The sequence below is a fragment of the Mustela putorius genome, unplaced genomic scaffold (genome assembly GCF_011764305.1).
Source record: "Mustela putorius furo isolate JIRA1106 unplaced genomic scaffold, ASM1176430v1.1 tig00537297_pilon_pilon_pilon, whole genome shotgun sequence".
Taxonomy (NCBI): Eukaryota; Metazoa; Chordata; class Mammalia; order Carnivora; family Mustelidae; genus Mustela; species Mustela putorius.
In genome coordinates, this window is record NW_025422435.1 from 912,171 (window position 1) to 925,706 (window position 13,536).

The window sequence follows — 13,536 nt, forward strand, 5'->3', positions numbered from 1 at the left end:
GGTCATGATCCCAGGGTCCTGGGATCAAGCCCCGCATCAGGGCTCTCTGCTCTCCCCTTCCTCCTGTTTGTGCGCTCCTTCTCTCTCAAATAAACAAATAAAATCTTTAAAAAAAATACAATCTCCAGAAGGGCAAGCTCACACCAGACCATGGCACACGCTGGGGGACTGTTGCACAAATATTTCGTGATCACTTACTATGGGCTAGTACGGGATCTCCAGGCTGGTTTCTGCTCCAGGGAGCTCTGCGAGAAGGCTCAAAACCAAACTGGCCATTAAATGTTGCCTGGGATAGTTGTCCCCAAGGCTCTTTTCTGCAGGAGGCTAGGCATTAACATTACATTAACATTGCCTAGGGAGCTTTTTAGAAATAGAAATTCCTAGAGATTCTGATTCCATCACTGAGGGCATGAGTGAGTGGAGGGTAGAGGTGAAGAGTTCTGGGTATCCAGCGCTGGAGCTCACAGTCCAAGTCAAATGAGTGACCTTGAGCTGCCATTTCATCATAGAATGAATGATGGAACAGTGGGGCCTGCTTTACAGGCAGCAAGATGCTCTCTGCCTTCTTCCACACCTTGGCAACAGGGTTTTTAAAATTTTTAATCCAGCAGCCCATTTATTCACTCAAGCTATGCATCAAGCTAGGTTTGAGATCCTACTGTGTACCCAGACTTGTGCTGGGCACAAGGGACCCCTCAGTCACTAGACAAATGAGGAAGCTGTGGCCTGAATAGGAATGGGATTCATGCAAGTCCCAAAATGAGTCCGTGTCAGGGCCGATAAGGAATCCTGGGCTCTTTCCCCTACACTCACAGGGCTTGTGGCTGCAGGGGTATGGAGCAAGTCTTCCCCTATTCTTATTTCCCCCCACCTGCTCTGATGGGCCACCACACAATCTGGGCTCACCTATCCCTACTTGTGATGGCATGAGAAATTCTGGGGGTGCTAGAGACCTTATCTGGCCCGCTGAGGCAGAATGGGCAGCCCCAGGGCTGACTGAGGCAGCCCAGGGTGCCACAGCCCTGTCTCTCCCCCAGAAGGGGCAGTCAGCCACACACTCACACATACTGCCTTATACTCAGCACCTTACTCTGCAGAACTTTCCCTGCTGGGCAGAGCTCTCCACCCAGCTGGTTCTCGCAGAGGCCCCCTAGAGACAGTGCCCCTGATGCATAGATCTGGCTGCTTTGGCAAAAGACCCAGTGTCCAGTCAGGTTGAGACCTGAGCTCCTCAGCGGGCTTCCTTGGAATCAGCATGGCGTTATTAGAGGTGAGAGGGTATGGTTTTGGGAGTCACAGAGGCCCAAGTCCCTGCATGGAACCTAATATCGCTGAGATTCAGATCCTTCAGCTCTCAAAGACACATTAACCTGCTGTACTGGCTTGTGGGAATGCAATGAGATTTGTTGTCGAAAGTGCCTGCTACATGCTGGTTGCTCGCTCCCTCCATGCCTTCCTCTGTCTTAAAGGGGTGAAGCAGATGTGCTTCTGAAATAGGGCTTTGTTTCTCACTGTGCTCTGAAAGCAGGGGAGGCCGTGGGACCGAGGGAGTGGAGGCAAAGAGCTCTGACTAATGGGTGGCTGTGGAGCTGTGGGAAGGCCACTAGCCCCTATAAACCTTGGGCCTGTGACTGCCCCCCTCTAAGCCTTTGTTCCCTCATCTGTAGGAAGAAAAGACAGCGGTTGTGAGGTGCCCGGTGTTAACACTGGTACCTGGGAGGGGACTTAGTAAACATTCCCACCCACTGTCCCAGGGCTGGGTGTGGGGGAATTCCAATTCATAGCTGGGAAACCTTAGCAAATCCAAGAAGGGGATTCAGTTTCTTCTGACCCCCGAGTCTTGGAAGAGCAGTGAAATCTTGCTGGGAGGGAGGGTCTGTGTGTGAACTGCTCTGGGCAAGTGGATTCAAGAATCGGCAGCCGCCAGCCCGGTTATGTCCGGTAGCACCACCTAGTGCCCCAAAGTGGAAGGGCCCTCCCGCCTCACTGGCCCTGGCCTCCCACCCTCCCTTCAATGTCGCACGCCTGTTTGTGGGTGCGTGTGCGTGTGCATGTGCGTGTGTGTGTGTGTGCTGGCGGCCAGGAGAGGTGCCATTATAGGATGATAGGACCAGGGGAGAACTAATGCTATTTTTCAAGATAACTAGTCTTTTTACCTCCCTCCCTCCCAACAACTGCCATCCCCAAGTGCGTAGGACTCTCTACAGGTCCCTGGGGCCTGGCTGGGCCTTAGCTTCCTCATCTGAAGACTGCAAGGCTTCGGGCTAGGGTTGATTCAGGCAAGGTGCCTTGGAAATGATCTCTGATGCCTACTAAGTGCCCGCCTATGTCTGTTTGCTCAATAATCCGGAGAGACACGGTCTTTACACACCCTTTATATTTTTATTGAGGAGAAAGCTTTAGCATACAGAACAATTTCTTATCTTCACAACACAGTAATGCAACAATAACACAATAACGATAACACATTTGTTTCAAACGGGTTTCCTCCCGAGTCTCTGGGAATCCTTGGGCTGCCTTTGTACCCCTGCATGCATTTCCCTCCCCACCCCCACCCCCCACCCCACCCTTCTTTCAACCCAAGAAAGCACCCAAAGCCCATAGTTCCTCTTACAGCTCTTGTGGCTGTTACGTCACAACAAATATTAAAGATCTAGGAAAGGTGGGGGAAGAGGGTCAAAGGGAAGCCCAAGCCCCCCTGCCACCAAAGGGCCAGAAACCAGCTCACTGCTCATCAGCTCTTTCCCTGGCTGAGGCTACAGGGGCTCAGGGTGAGAGGAACCACGGGAACAGCAGGGCCTATGCCGAAAGGGTCCCTGGAGGTAGGGGTGCAAGGCACCTGTCCTTTGCACTTCTCCGGCAGGGATGCAGGCAGCAGGCCCAGCGCATCGACTGTCAGCAAACAGGATCCACAGCCTAGAAGGATAGCCGTTCCCATTCTGGAACTCTCTGAGGAAATAGCTGAAAAACAGACAAAATTTTCTTTACACGGTTGTTGACTCCTATACTGGCGGGAATGGAGAAAACCAGGCAATTAAAACGTCCAACAAATTAGGAGACTGCTTAAATAAATTATTCAGTATGCATGACTGCATAGGTGGCAGCCATTTTAAATCCTGCTGATCAAGAGCTTACAGCACGATCTCAGCTTTGAAAAGACAGAGGGAGAACATGCTAGAAAGGCATCAAAGTGTTAACAGCACTTGCGTTCGTGTGGCCAGATTCTGAATGCCTGGGGGTGTTCGGTCCTTAACAGTTTTCTCTATTTTCCAAAATTTCTGTTATGATTATCTGTTACTTTTCTCCTTGAAGGAGAGGGAAGCCTTTTTAAAAGGCAGCAACAGGTTCTAGGAACCCGGCTCCCTGAATTCCCCAGGCTGCCAAGGGTGTTATAAAGCAAAAAGGGCTTCTTACCTCCTACTGACGAATAGAGACCTCACCAGAAACCAGCCGGAGGACTGGGTTTCTCTGTGACTCCTCTTCCTCCAGCTCCTTCCGCTTGTCTCCAGGCTCAAAATCTTAAGGCTGTGCTGAGGTTCTATGTCAGACTCCAGTGAGGAACAGAGGCATAATTTACTCTGTTTTCTTCCCTCCGGCCACAGACACTGTGGCTGCACTCGCCCAGCTGCCAGGCACTACGCACGAAGCTCAGTGCTAAGGGCAGTTCAGGCCAGCAGTGGTTCTGGCTGGCATTCTGGGCCCAGAGTGACATAGTATTTATTTTTCGCTGCTGAAGCAGTGTTTTCTGGACCCAAGAGAAGCAGCAGGATTCTTGGGGGGGGGGGCTGGGTTTGTACCCAGAAGTCCTAGGAGTTACTAGGAGGCAGTCACCCTCTTAAGCCTCATTGTCTACTCAAAGCCCGGAACCTGGCCATGGCTTGGCCCCCATGTGAGAAACAGGAGGACGTCCCAGCTGCAAGGCTGGAGACAGAACCTTCCTCTCTCCTCTCAGAACCAAGGAATCCTTGAAGTCGAAGTTAAAGAGCAGGCCTCAGGCCCTCTCTCTCTTTGGCAGTCCAGGAAAGAAAGGCCAGTTGGGCCTCCTCTGGTACCTCAAGGATGGCGAGTCTCCTGCAAAGACCTTTGGCTGGGGGCTGCAGTCCAAGGCCTGGTCGGGGAAGGAGACCACTGTCCCTAAGGAAAGAGTCACTCCCTACAATTTCAAGCTGAGTTGTTGCTGCTGCTTCGTCCTCCTCCTCCTTCCATCCTCCTCTCCCCACTCCTCCCCCGCCCCTCCTCCACCCTTTGGGCAACATGGAGAGAAGGGTTAGAGCCTGTAACCTTGGGCTCTGTCTCCTGGGGATGCCTAGGAAGGCAGTGTGGTAAGAGGAGAGGGTCCCAGACTTGGTGAGTGGGTCCAAGGGCCCTGATACAGGAGTCTGTAGGGAGGAGGAACCAGCTTGCTGGGTCAGTCAAGAGCAGATCTCGGCCATGTTGTCCATTTGACATATGGTTTTGCGCATGCTCACTGGGCTGGATGTAGGGTTCTCTTCAGGGCCCTTCTGCTGGACGGGGGACTTGAAGCCAGCATCGGCTTTTCGTACATCTCTTGATACCATCCTGCTCTCCTTCAGTTATATTGTAAGTGGCCTCAGTGGCTTTAGGAGTTCGCTATGGCCTGTCCTTTAGCTCATGGGGGCAGTTCAGTGAGGCATTGGGTGAAGTCCTGGTGAGCCAGTCCGAGGATAAAACCGTAGAACACAGGGTGAATAAACGCAGGAGAGGTGAGGGTTAGGAACAACTAGAGGGGTATTACAAGAGGGTGACCAGTTCTTTTATGGGAACAGGCCCAGAACCCTGCTCTCTAGCTTGTGGCAAGACTGAGCAGAGTGTGCTCCAAGAGGAAAGCTATTGGTGACCCCTTCTTTCTCAGGTGGCCTTGCTTGGACACGGGTCCCTCTCTGGTCATGGCTGCAAGACGATCTGGAGTTCTGCAGGTCTTCTGTGGGCTCTACAGGTCTGGAACTCCCTCAAGTACTGGTCAGCAAATAGGGCAGGTGTGGCAGCGATAGCAGGGGCAGGGGACGCTGTCGAAGGGTGTGTTCTACGTGGCGAGCTCGCCCTGGCGCTCACACGCGAATTCGGCCACGTGAGGCCCGGTGGCCCCCCTGTCGGGGAGTGAGGCGGAACAGCACGGGTGGGCGTCTTCGAATTTGGCGTTGCCCCAGGCGACCTGCGCGGCGAATCAGCGGGGGCGAGCTGTAGAACGGCGAATTAGTGCCCGGAAGGCCCTCCAGAAGCGGGACACGGTTCTGGTTCCTCCTCCGGCTGGGCTGAATGATGGGAGGCGATGCGTCTAGGAAATTCTCATGGTAGTAGCCAGTGGTCTGAGATGAAGCATGGGCGACAGTCGGCTCCATCTCCATCATCTCATCCAGGTCATCGTCTTGGGTCTCATCCTCGGACTCCGGTTCCGGCTCCTGGTCCCCATCCTGGTCGGCATCGGAGTCTGGCTGCGGGACCGGGCACACAAAATCACCCCTATTCTCTTCATCCTTGACTGTCTCCACGTCCACCTCCTCGTCCACATCCACCTCCTCGTCCTCGTCGTCCTCCTCCTCTTCCTTCTCTTCCAGTTTCTTCCTCATCTCCTCCATCTGCTTCTTCCGCATCTCTTCCTGCTTCTTCCTTCTCTCCTCCTCCTCCCTTGTCTCCTCCTGAACAGCTCTCACGCGCCTCCGCTGCTCCCTGTCGTAAAGCCTGCGCTTGCGTGTCTCTTCATCTTCGTCACTGTGGAAATCTTCATCATCAGTGTCTGCGTTGGGGTCCGCAGCGAAAGGGAAGAAGATGTTGCGGACCCCGGGGAGTGGGATTGGCTTGGGCACGCGCACTTTTCTTTCTATTTCCACGCATTCGAGAATCAGCTCGTCCAGGTCGGCCATTTCAGTTGACCATAAGAGCTCCTTGCGGAAGAATTCCGACAGGCCTTTAAGGAATTGGTTTTGAAGGCGGCAGTCATCCCAAGACAAGAACTGGGCCAGGAACTGAAAAGCATCTGCATAGCTGCCTAGGGTACAGTGCCCCTGCTTGAGCTTGCGGATGGCCTTTTTAGCCACGCTTGGGGGGATGGGGCCGCAGAATTCCTTGCGGATCTCATCCAGGAAGCGTGGGAAGTTGGCACGCAGGGGGCTTCCCTCCCGAGTGACAGAGATGGCCCAGTTCTTGGCTTGGCCAGCGAAAAAGGTGATCAGAAAGGCCACCCGCTCAGCGCCCCCGGGGAAATGATCCTCGTGGTCCGCTATAAAGGTCTCTAGCTTCATCAGGAACTCGGCCAGGTAGACCGGGTCGCCCGAGAAGGGCTCTAACTCCGGCCGCTCCAGAGGCGGCAGAGGAGGCTGCGCGGGCTGCTCCTTGGCTGGGGGCGGGGGCAGCGCCGGCGGGGGCGGAATGGCCCGCGGGGGAGGGTCGACGGGCGCGCCTGAGGTACCGCAATCTTGGATCACGCTAATCAACAGCTCATCAGAGGCGTACTCGGGCTCTGCGCGAGGGGGAGGCCAACACAGGAAAGGCAGATCCCCCTCGGGAACTGCGTCGATCTCGCTGAGCGGGAAGTCAAAGTTCTCCTCGGCAAGGACGGGCACCACCGGCACTGGCCAGCGGATGTAGCTCGACACATTGCCCCGCAAGGAATTAACCTCGGCTAGGGCTCTGCCGAGCTGAAGGCCCAAATTGGCATTCTCCCCGCGAAGGGCATTTAATTCTTCTCGCAGGGCCACGTTCGCCATGCGCAGGCTGTTTAGATTTCCTGCGGCCTCGGACATTAGGAGTAGCTCAGGGGCCCTGGGTCTGAGGGCGGGGGCGCGAGTGGGGGTGGGGAGCTGGAGGCCGCTACAGGAGGCTGAAATGCCGCGGTGGGGCGCGTGCGGGGGGAGGGGACCGAAGTGTCGCGGCTGGGCGCGGGAGAGGCCGAGCCACACCCACTGGGGCGAGCACGGAGGGTGGGCGCTCGGGCCGGAGGGCCCAGCGGCTCAGCCCGGGGCGCTTTACCTCGTCCCGGTGATCAGAGAGGGCGGGCGGCGGCGGGAGCCGGGAGGCGCTGAGGACACGGGCGGTAGGCAGCAGGCGGCAGGAGGCAGGCGGCAGGCGGCGGCGGGGCGGGCGGAGGCTGGCGGAGCCGGAGGGAGTGGACTGCGGCAGGATCTGTCGAGGAAAAATCTTGCGGCTGGCGAGTCCCCGCCTTTTAAACGCAGCCTCGCACCGCCCCCCCCCCCGCCCCCGGTAGGGCGGGGCTTAGGGAACCGCGGGCGCCCACTGGCCACCGCGCGCCGCCCCCCCCCCCCGCCCCGGCCCCTCACACCCCCCCTGGCCCCCCGCCTGCGCCTCTCACTGACTCTCTCCTTCCCTAGCTGCAGCTAACTCGGGTCGGGAAAATGCGACAGCGACTGCCCACTCGAGGTCGTCATGGCGACAGCCAGTGAACGTGTTCCTCTCCTCGGGCAGGCCCCCGAGTGTAGAGGAGCTGCTTCGAGAGGCGCAGCTCAATCTCCAGAGCCTGTTGCAAGGTACTGAGAGGGAGGGGGGCTGCGGCCGGAGCCCACAGGCGAGATGCGCAGCGGCTGGAGGGAGGCGAAGAAGAAAGAGGACAGGGAGCAGCAAGAGGAAAAAAAAAAAAGAGAGAGAGAGAGAGAACAGTTTAAACCCCACTGAAAAACAAAAAACCACACATATCTCCCCATCTTTTTACCTTCCAGACTAAATGATTCGAGAGGGCTCAATTTCTCGGGCTGTTTACTCGCCACCACTCCCCCCACTCCACCCCCACCCCTTTATTTTTTGGTTCAGGAGGCCACGAGGGAGAAAAGGGAAGAGGCAGAAGCAGGGCAGTGGTCAAGCCACTTACAAAGGGAGCCGGGGGAGAAATTCCCACAGGGTGGGCTCACAGACCTTCTAGACCCTCTCTTGCCATGTTGCCCATGCCTTTGGAATCCTGGCACCCAAGGACAATGGAGGCCTCTGCAGGGTCTCTCCCCCTCGGGGCTTCACCCATTCTGCTCTTGCCACAACCTGTCCATATGTCTCCTGGGGAGCAACTGCCTCATGAGAGTAAGCCCGACTTTCAGTTGGTTGAGCTTGAGCGACCAACTGTTGATCTCAGAGCAGGTCTTGATCTCAGAATTGTGGGTTCAGTCCCTGCGTTGGGTTCCATGTTGGGCATGAAGCCTACTTTAAAAAAAAAAAAAAAGTAAGCCCGATACACAGCACCCAGAGGTCTCCTCATCCCCAATTTGCAGCCCAGTGTCTTTGGAGTATACAGAGGAGCATGCTGTACAAAAAGCTGGGTCCACACGACCTGGACAAACGGCCCGGTCATGGTGCCTGAGCAGTCAGACTGCGTGCACTGGGCAGAGTGAGAAAATCCAATCTCTGAAATCAGACAGAGCTAGAATCTCACTCCCATCCCTCACCTAACTAGCTGTGGGACATTATGCAGATTACCTAAAGCTTCCGATGAATCAGTCATCTTTAAAGTGAGATTCCAGTTTCCCATGTGGTATACAGTTTTGTGAGAATTAAAAATGGTATGCCACTTGCTCAGTAAGAGTATCTTGCAGCTGGAGAGACCCCGATAAGATGCACTGTCAACTCCCAATACGTGTCCTTTGGAACACAGGCTTAGCTGGGCACCGTATTAAAGTTACCACCAAAGAGAGAACAGTGTGGTCGCTGATAGGACCTTACAATGTGAAAACCATACACATTGAGCGGAGGGATTAAGCCAACGTAAGTGGCAAAGAGATTAAAACTCAGTGCTGTGAAAGAGACAACTGGGGTTTTACAGTACCTGGACAGAGGTTACAAGGGCCATGCATATGTCAAAATTCACTGAGTTGTGCACTAAAGTTGTTTGTACACCTTACTGTAGGTAAGTTATATTTCCATGAAGTAATGAATACAAATAAAATCTCAGTTGTAGTCACAAACTCCATAGCCTACTCCAGGCACTTGCTGTCCCACTGAGGCCTCTCTTCCAGATCCAGAAGCCCTTCCTCCATGTCTTCCAACTTCCAGTCCTTACACTTTCTTCACAGTTCTCTTCTTGCCTCATTCAAAACGCTTTAACACTAGTTCTACACTTTGCTCATTCCCTTCACCAGTGTTCCTGTGAGCCACCTTGGGCCATCCAGCTCCAGAGGACTTATATAGTTCTGAACTGCTTTTTCTATCATTTGTTCATTCATTAACTCATTCACCTACTGGTACTGGGCTTATTGTCCATCCACCTAACCCGACCGACCAAGCTTCTCGACAGAGAGAATCACATCTCTTAGTACCCTCGTGTTTCCAGAAGCACCCGGCAAAGAGCTGGATTCCCCAAGAGGTGCTCAGTAGGCATTTGTTGAGTGGATATTAAGTGCGAAAAGAAGTCTTGTCAGCTCTCGTTTACCCATACCAATGAAGGTCAACTCTTATGGAGAGTAGAAAATGGTAGCTGGGCCACCCAACTGGACTCTAGCCCAAACCCTCGCCTCCCTTGCCAGGGCAGTGGTAACCTTAGAGAAGCAAGATTTCAAAGGACACCACGAGCCTTGTGTTCGGATAAGAGAGGAGCTGCCATGCGGAAAAGGAGTCAGTGTGCTCTATGTTGCCACCATGGGCAGATTTGGAACCAGTGGGTGGAGGAAACATGGAGGGAGGCAGATTTCATCTTGAGATAAGGAAGAGCTTTCCTGCCACAGCCCCAACTGTCCTTGGATGGAATGAGCTGCCTTGGGAGGACGGCAGCTCCCCTTCTCTGCGGGTCTGTGTGGAAGCTGAAGAAGCATCTAAAAGGGCTATTGAGGAGGAACTCTGAGCCCAGAATGGGGTGGTGAACCAGAGGACTTTTGAGGCCCCTCAGCCTCCAAGTTTCTATGAGTCTTAAAGTCTTTGTTCAGATGAGCAGAGAGCCCCACCCCCGTTGGTTCTTTGCTCTCTCGTGTTCTTCATCTACTCATCGAACTCATCACTTCAGTGAAGGCCATTCAAACCTTGTGCATCCCTCTTATTCGCTGGCGATGCCCCTCAACTTCTCCTTCCTTCTCTGCCACTACCTCTGCCTTCCCTCTCCCTCACCTAAGCTCCCCTGGACCTGACAACCACCCACAGTGGGACGAAGGTGCAGGGAACCAGGCCCTCGGAAGCTCAGCTGAGAGTTCTTGAGACCCAAGGGAGCACTGCATGTTGGACTTCCCAGTGCAGATTTCTTCATGCTTCCGACAGGTCTTTTCCCTGGTAGGCCTGCAGAAACCCTGAGGAGCTGCAGGGCTTCAGAGAGAGGATAAAGGACCAAGAGGTGTCTGCACCCTGAGCCTCTCCTCCAAGTCAAGCACCTAAGGTGGGGACCATCAAGACACAGGCTTGGTCACAGAACCAGCGCAACTCGACTCTACCAACTTTTCTCCTCAGCCCTTGTAGTCCTGGAGAATAGGCATTTTTCCGTTTCCGAAGCCAAAGGCTCGGACACCGGGCCAAACCACAAAAAAACAAGGCAAGTCAGGCCGGGCAGCTAGAGCAGGAGCCCCAGCTTGCGGTCCTCTCCCAGACCAGTGCTTGGCCGTGGCCCCCTAGAGTGTGTATCCACTGTGCTATTTTTCAGAAGAATATGAGGAACAGTACTCGGAGGCCAGACTTCTGGGGCAGACCTTCCGCTCTGCTGATGAGGCCCCTGAGCCCACTCCTAGCCCAAGACCTCAGGCGGGCAGGCGTCTGGAGTTTGTATCGATGGTGAGTTGCCTCTTCCCCCACTTGTGAGAGCCAGCAGGGCAGAGCTCTCTCTGCGCTCATTGATGGGGGACCTCGAGCCGTGCACCTTACCCACCGGAAGCTGCTGCTCACCTCTCCTCACCAGCACAGCTACCCTGAGGCCCTGCCGAGAGGGGCCCTAACCAGCAGGTGTCTGACCTGGCATCCCGTCCACACTTCCCTGCCTCCCAGACGAAGCCTCTGACCACCCTGTCTAGATAGCCATCCCATGGGCATGGCTCATCTCGTTGGGAGCACACCCTTCCCATCACCTTCTTTCCCAACAGCCTACAAAATGGCAGCTGAGCGAGGATGAGACCACCACCCAGGGTGTGAGGGCTCCTGAGGCCTCCTGGAGCCTGTTGACCACAGCCGACAAGCAAGCTGCTTGGAATAGCCCCTCCCCTCTGCCCATCCTAGAGGAGAAGCAGTGGCTTCAGCCTTGCTCCACGCACTCTGACATTGTGCCCATCAACATCTCCGGTAGAGTCGATCAGCACCACCTCCGTTTGCTTCCCTCCATGCCAACTACAGACCATCCTCTCCAAATGCACTGGGACTGGGGGAGGGAGCAAGACTTTTCTCTGCTGCTGGCTCACCCTGAACTGTCAAGGTCATGGCTCTCGCGGGAAGAGGGGGGCAATGGAGGCATGCAGGCGAGGGGGGCTCTGGCTGCTCTTTCTTCACTCTCTCCTGGCACTGCCACACTAACCGAGCCCATTTGATAGCAAATTCCTCTTAACAGAAAACGCTAGGACTCTGTGAACGCGTGTGCTCTTTGGAATGTCCATGGGAATTTCAAGTTTGTGAGTTAGGTTTGATTTGGCAAGAGAGAACTTAGAGAACTTCTTGTGCCGGAGGCAAGGTTTGGAGCACACAGATAGGAGTCGGAGTGGAAGTGGGAGGTTTGTGGTGCTGGCATTCAAAGAGAGGCTCCCACCTGGGCCACAGAGCCAGGGCCTCGGGGCACGTTCAGTAGCCACTTGGTCTGCCAGGGAGGTGGGAATCTTCACCTTGTGCATCAAGTGTTTGAGAAGGGAAGTAATGGAAAGAGACCAAAGCAAATGCGGCTGAGCTGGCTGTGGCTTTGGGAGCCCAGGGCACCCTAGACCATGCCCATTATTAACTCATGTTCCACACTCCACCAGCTGTACGTGGAAGAGGAGGAGGGTCAGTCATGTCAGAAGGAGCTAGGGCCAATGACCTGATGACAGGAAGCCCTCCTAACTTGATGGGACCAGAGGCCCCCTAGAAACCAGCACTGGTCCGTAGTATGCTGGAGAAAGCTGCTGAAGGCCATGAGGGCAGGTCTGGCTCCGTGTGGTAGCACTCCATGAATATGGGGTCATCAGGTACCCCCGGCATCCTCTTGGCAGGCAAATCAGAGGCAGAGCCCAGAGCCTAGGGAGATGCGCCAAGGGGAATAAAGGTCTGGAAGAGAGACTCATGAAGGGAAGGTGGGCACTTTGTCTCTCAACTTCCACCTCACTCTCAATGAGCCTGGCCCTGAGTTTTGCCCACAGAGCTGCTTGCTGGGGGCAGAGTGGACAGTGGGTACAAATGCAGCCATGGGGCTGAGAGGGCAGGGTCTGGTGAGCCCGCTGCCGCAGCGGAATGAGGGACAACATGGAGGGCAGGGGGTGGGTGGGGAGCAGTGTGCCTCACCCCACCCTTGCCCCAGCAATTCCCCTGGAGAAAAGACTGACCCCAGATTTCAGGAGAAATAGATCTCAATCACTACACAGGAGTGAACATTGATAAGATGTGATCAGGTGACTGGAGGACAGCCTATCGGGCAGCTTCCTGGCTGTTGGGGGGCGAGTGGGGCAGCTTTTTGGAGGCCCTGTCATTACTGGCCCATCCAAAGGCTTTCTTTGAGAAACGATTACAATCAAGCAACATCTAGTCTCAACCTGTTTCTCTACACCTGTGGTTCTCACCCCGGGCTGTACATCTAAATGATCAGTCACCCGGGAAGTTCCAGAAAAATGCTCCTGCCGGGGCCCTACAGCCAGAGATTTAAGTGTCCTTGATGAGGTTGAGGTCCGAGGGTTTCAAAAGCTGCTCAGTTGGTTCTCTGTTCATGCTCATTGCTACTGCCATCACTCCTCCTGTGTGCCTCAGACCGATTTCCACTGCGTTGTAAACAGAAACCAGGATGCACCCAAGTGTCTTTATTTTGGCTACAGGGCAGCAGTTTGATAAACACGCAAGTTTGCGACACTCGTTGTTTAACACAGAGACAGCCGTGAACCCCAAATCCACCCTGAGGCGGAGGCGGACAATTATTGGATTCTCTAACTTTTCCCAGCGAGACCAAGGTGACCCCATCACAGCTGATGCCCCAGACCTTTCCACTTTTCCCTTCCACCAGCCCTGCCACCCAGGAGTAATTCAGTGTGTGTGTGTGGGGGGGAACTGGGGGGCTTTGGATGTCCTAAATAAAAAAAAAAAAAAAAAAAGCAGATGTGGTAATTAAGGATAACCAAGGGCCCTTTGTCAAGGGCATCAACTGAGTATGGAAAACAGGCCTCCCAGGCTGGTAAATTCATTATGTTATTGCCTCCCATTCTACATGGAATAGAGGCACATGTGTCAGGTTTAGGCAGATGGATCAAGGCAGGAACCACTGCAAAAAGCATTCTCTTAACAGAGCATTACTACCACTAAATGGAAGCCAGCCAAGGGGTGTAGACCAGAGAGATATGGATGCAAGTCCCGGCCTCTCCACTTAATAAAACTATGAGGCCTTGTCCAATCTTCAAAACCCCTCTGAGCTTCAGCGCCTTCGTCTGTAAAGTAATACCAAGCTGG

At 54.5% G+C, this 13,536-nt stretch overlaps 2 protein-coding genes across 7 annotated transcripts in view; one reads left to right on the top strand and one right to left on the bottom strand.

The window, feature by feature from the left end:
* LOC101687697 (NHS-like protein 2) overlaps nucleotides 1-13,536 on the top strand; it is a 76,791-nt gene that overhangs the window by 48,009 nt on the left and 15,246 nt on the right. For 4 of the 6 annotated variants that reach the window (XR_006604905.1, XM_045074001.1, XM_045074000.1 and 1 more), the window contains exons 2-5: nucleotides 7,347-7,502; nucleotides 10,577-10,704; nucleotides 11,010-11,205; nucleotides 12,912-13,043. The exons of 1 other annotated variant lie outside the window; for it this stretch is intronic. Coding sequence is in view for 4 of the 5 variants with exons in the window: in XM_045074001.1 (XP_044929936.1) it covers nucleotides 7,347-7,502; nucleotides 10,577-10,704; nucleotides 11,010-11,205; nucleotides 12,912-13,043 (612 nt within the window). In the remaining variant the exon portion in view is untranslated. The remainder of the gene's footprint in view (nucleotides 1-7,346; nucleotides 7,503-10,576; nucleotides 10,705-11,009; nucleotides 11,206-12,911; nucleotides 13,044-13,536) is intronic. One more of the 6 variants, XM_045074002.1, reaches the window with a different exon arrangement.
* RTL5 (retrotransposon Gag like 5) lies at nucleotides 2,363-7,153 on the bottom strand. The gene is made up of 2 exons (XM_004777252.3): nucleotides 3,415-7,153; nucleotides 2,363-2,961 (listed from the first exon to the last, which is right to left on the bottom strand). The coding sequence occupies exon 1, from the start codon at nucleotides 6,759-6,761 to the stop codon at nucleotides 5,070-5,072; it is 1,692 nt and encodes a 563-aa protein (XP_004777309.1). The 5' UTR covers nucleotides 6,762-7,153; the 3' UTR covers nucleotides 2,363-2,961; nucleotides 3,415-5,069.